Source organism: Dioscorea cayenensis, chromosome 4, assembly GCF_009730915.1.
Source record: "Dioscorea cayenensis subsp. rotundata cultivar TDr96_F1 chromosome 4, TDr96_F1_v2_PseudoChromosome.rev07_lg8_w22 25.fasta, whole genome shotgun sequence".
NCBI lineage: Eukaryota > Viridiplantae > Streptophyta > Magnoliopsida > Dioscoreales > Dioscoreaceae > Dioscorea > Dioscorea cayenensis.
Genome location: NC_052474.1, coordinates 19,116,173 through 19,120,965, shown reverse-complemented (window position 1 = coordinate 19,120,965; position 4,793 = coordinate 19,116,173). Strand labels below are relative to the sequence as shown.

The following is a 4,793-nucleotide window of genomic DNA, read 5'->3' as shown; positions in this document are numbered from 1 at the left end:
GGTCCTCCACCTGAGCTAAAAAACTAAGCTTTATAAGAATCCAAAGAAAAAAAAGAGCTAACTAGAGATCAAAGGAAAAAAATGTGGGATTTTTTTATGAAGGACATGGAAGTGGGCGGCGGTGGCCTCGGCAACGGCCTTGGCGGCATCATCGTCGATGAGCAAGTCCTCAACTTTTCAGCCCGGCCAGCAGGGTCTTAATGAGATAATCGGAGAAGTTGCTAGTGCTTGTAGTATTAGTGTGTTTTTGCACGACTGGTCGAGGAGGAGTTTGGAGCAGGGAAGAAGGTCGAATCGTCGTTGAGGAAGAAACAGGAGTGGTTCTCGGTGAGATGGTTGTTGGTGTGAATTGCGGCGTCACGAGTCTCGGCGAGATGAATAAGAAGTGGGGTTGATGGTTGTCCATCATTGATGCTCTTGAGCTTGAAGATGAAGGGATAATTGAATTTTTATAATATTTTATTTTTATAGCAAATTAATGCCACGTTAGTGGCAGAGGCGAAAAAAGAGGCAGCGAGTTAGACGGAGGGACTGCTTTTTCCCAAACTAAATAATACAAGGACCTCTCAAGGGCAAAAAATAATAGAGAGACTAGAGGGCCATTTCGAAATAATAGAGGGATTATTCAGGGTATTATACCTTTATAAAAATAAATAAAAAGAAAAAATAGATAATAGTTTATTATTTTTTTATAATTTTTTACTTGATTTTTATCAAATGAACATTATCACATAAACAATAATACCATTAATTCTCATATTGAACATTTAGGATGCAACTCCCTCTTAAATTATGGTTAAAAATTTAATATGTCTAAACGATGACTTATTCATATATATATATATATTAGTTTAAAGATATATAAGTAATTTTTTATTTTTGCATGAAGACACAAGCAAAACCCGCAAATAGATTTTTTAATAAACTTTTTTTATCTTATCATTGTTTGCTTTTCTTACTTTTATTTTTTAATAAATGAGTAATATATCTATATTTTTTTTTTTATAACCCTCAAATAAAATCACAAACTTCTTATAATAATAATAATAATAGTAATAATAATAACCACACAAATAAACATATATGCAATGTTATTCAATAAAAATCAGTAGACTACCGCTTCCCCACCGACTTTCTCACCACCACCACCCAAAACAACATGCAATAACATCAACTAAGAACTGCCTAGCACCTCCACCTCCCCCACTTTTCCATCTCCCTCAACTTCTCCATTAATGGTTAAACCTCTACCTCTCCTCCTCCTCCTCCTCACCATCAACACCACCACTTCATCATCATCATCATCATCATCATCATCATCATCAGAGAAACTCAAAAGAGTGAAAAACAAAAAGCTAACACACTTCACAGAGTACTGGCATGACATAGTGAGCGGCCCCAACCCATCCGGTGCCATGGTGGCCCAAGCTCCGACCACCAACACCTCCACCACCTCCTTCGGCCTCGTTCGCATCATTGACAACCCTCTCACCAAAGGCCCAACCATGTCCTCCGATCTCCTCGGCCGTGCTCAGGGCTTCTACGCTTTCACTTCTTTGGAGTCTGTTGGCCTTTTCATGGCCATGAACTTTATCTTCACTTCCGGCAAGTATAACGGCAGCACTGTCACCATTCTTGGGCGGGATGAGATCTTCACTGACGTCCGAGAGATGCCGGTCATCGGCGGCAGTGGCCTTTTCCGGTGGGCTCAGGGGTATGCTCAGGCCAGGACTAGCATAGTCAATATGACTACTCATGATGCTGTTGTTAAGTATGATGTGCATGTAATGCATTACTAATTAATTATTTCATCTTTATCAATTTCTTTTTTATTTATAGGCATATTTCTATGCTAGAATCTCAAACCAAAACCTTATTATGCAAATTTAATCTTTAATTTTTATTGACTAAAAGAAAATAAAATTTATCCTCCATATTGTTTTGGGAGACGTACATCAAGGAACATATATTCTTCATGGAAGTGAAGGGGGCAGCTTGCTTCATTTACAAGACGAATTATATCCCTCTTAATATATTTTTGCATATTGTTCCAATGCCACTCATTAATTAATGAATACCATAAGACCAGTGCAATCCACACACACACACAGAGACAGATTTATTGGTTTGCATTCCTGTTTACAGCCATACTGTATAAAAAAAGCAGAGACTTATGAGTACAAATAAGCAGCTTAGGGACCAGTAATTGGTCCTGGTGAAGGAGGAGGTGGTGGGGGGCTGTAAGGTCTAAGCGCTTCCAAAGAACGCCTGTATGCATAAATCTGGGATCCACCTACGAGCAGAAAGTAAAACCAATGCTTGTTTTTATGCTTTTGCTTACAAAATTAAATTTATCATCAAAAGATTAGCATGCATATGTCTCCTGATGTTGATTGAACAGAGAGTGTATTACCTTGAGTACCTGTATATGCTGTTGATAAGAACACTGTGATGACTACGATGAACACCAAGATCTTACTTGCAGATGCCATTTCTTGTCTTGCTTCAAGGTTTGGAACATTTGCTATATTATAAATACTCTGTTCTCTAACTAACTGAGCATTCATGAGCACTTGAGAGGAAATTTCCCTTGTTCAGAGTCATCTTGGATTGAGTCTACATGTTTCATTAAACAATTAATTTGACAGACCTTTATTTCCACACTCTGTACCTGGGGGGAAATTTCTAACATTGTTTATAGTCATCTTCCTTTAGGTACACGTCTTAGTGGATTTTAACAATCTTGTTTACTAATTGACATTCACATCTACCTCTTATTGCAAGATTGCCATTTTTCTGCATTATATACAGTAGTCTTTGAAATAATTATCTCATTGAATTAATTTGGCAAGGTGGTGGGAAGTTTCTAACATTGTTTGTATAGTCATCTTTCATTATGAACACGTCTCAATGGAATTTGATCATCTTGTTTACTAATTTACATTCTCAGCTTCGTCTTATTGCAGATTGCCTTTTTTCTGCAATTATATAGATTAGTCTTTCAAATAATCTCATTGAATCGTGTCTTTAAAGTCAAAAAGAATTCTTAATTGTATGTGGTTGCATTATTGTCTTTGAATCTAAGTACAATGTCAAATCCCCACCTGCACATGGTGAGGGCTTGCATCTGGCTTGACAAGTTCGCATTGTTGCCTAAGATAATCATTGCCTCATGGTCATGTAGAACACCGTGGCTTGTTGATTAAAAAAAAAAAACCAAGCAGTTATAAGGTGGTGTCTGTTTTTTTTTTTTACAGAGGCCATAAGTACCATTTATAAAAAGGTGTCAAGAGATAAATAAGTATTATAATACACAAGTTATGGTAGCTTAATGACCCCTTAGAGATTTACTAACTTGGTCATACGTCACATGGGTTAATTAGAGTCTTATTATTTCCACACCCAGAAGATATTACAGGAACCAAATTGATCAAATTAATAAATCCTCCCTATTATACAACGTTGGAGAGGAAAGAAATGATATTCTCTCATAGGGGACTCATAAATAGTGAATGAACAGTACTAACTAAATTTAAAAACTACTAAACGTTCGATTTCAAGTTCTTTTATTTTATTTATATTTCTTTAATAAAATAACCACTACCAACTAAGGGGTTGTTTGATTATCTGTAAGTGAATTTACATGTAAGTGAAATTACAGTATAAGTGAAAACACTGTATTTTAACTTGCATCATAGTTGTTTGGTTTGATGTAACTTGAAATGCTATATTTGTGTTTCCTTTATTTGGTTTGATGTAAGTTGAGTGGTATAATTACCATATAAGTGAAATGGTAAGATTACTCATATCACATATTGTTAACAGTACTAGTAATTTAATATTATTTATAAATTTTTTTAATTATATACTATGCTTTAATTTTATCCCTAAAACCTATTAATTACTTTAATTCTCATTATTTATGATTAATATTAATTTAAAAATTAATTAATTCAGTGGTAGTTCATTATATTTAAAAAATATAATATAATTCAATTACATGCTATAAAAATATTTTTCTATATAGATTAAATAGCAATTATATTTTAAAATATAATATTAAATTAAATAAAACATAAATAACTATTTTTTAATCATGATAAAAGAAAACTAATACAAACTATCCTGTAGAACCTCACAGCAATATATATATATATATATGTTTAATTATTTATTAATTTGATTAATTGCAAGATTGGAATCACTAAAAATAATAATAAAAATAATTTTTTAAAAAAAAAGAGAAATTCATGCCAATCGGAAGGGGAAATCAATGCTAGAGGGGGCGACACAGGTCTGGACGACGGTCTTGAAGTAGCTCGCCACCCTCGCGGCCGTCCTCCGAGCTCCAAGAATAAACCCAAACCCCTACTCGTCATCACCCGCAACACCGAGCCTCATCTCTCCGGCATGCACACCCACATCCTCGAGATCTCCACCGACCACGACATCGTTGATGTCATCGCCTCCTTCGCCCGCAGCTAATCCATTAGTCTTTGTGTCCTCACCGGCTCTAACTCCGTCTCCAGTGTCATCCTTCGTTAACCGATGCAAACCCCTGCCACTACCTGTTGAAATTGATTGAAGATCAAGTACAATTGCAGAGAAGAAGCAGTGAAGCTGCAGCTCAGTGTGTCCTGGTGTCATTTGATAAGAAGTAGAGGGTATGTTAGTCTTTTCCCATATTTGAAAGTTTGTTAAGTCAGTTGAAGAATCGGTGGGAATGTGATGGATGGTCAGGATTTGAAGATCAAGTGAGTACATAGTTTGAGGCAGGGAAAAATAATCTCAGC

General features: G+C 35.6%; 1 protein-coding gene across 1 annotated transcript; it reads left to right on the top strand.

Annotated features, from left to right (window-relative positions):
• The first annotated feature begins 1,103 nt into the window (after nt 1-1,103).
• LOC120258342 (dirigent protein 19-like) lies at nt 1,104-2,289 on the top strand. Its single transcript, XM_039265716.1, has one exon. The coding sequence runs from the start codon at nt 1,236-1,238 to the stop codon at nt 1,797-1,799; it is 564 nt and encodes a 187-aa protein (XP_039121650.1). The 5' UTR covers nt 1,104-1,235; the 3' UTR covers nt 1,800-2,289.
• Nucleotides 2,290-4,793: the final 2,504 nt, after the last annotated feature.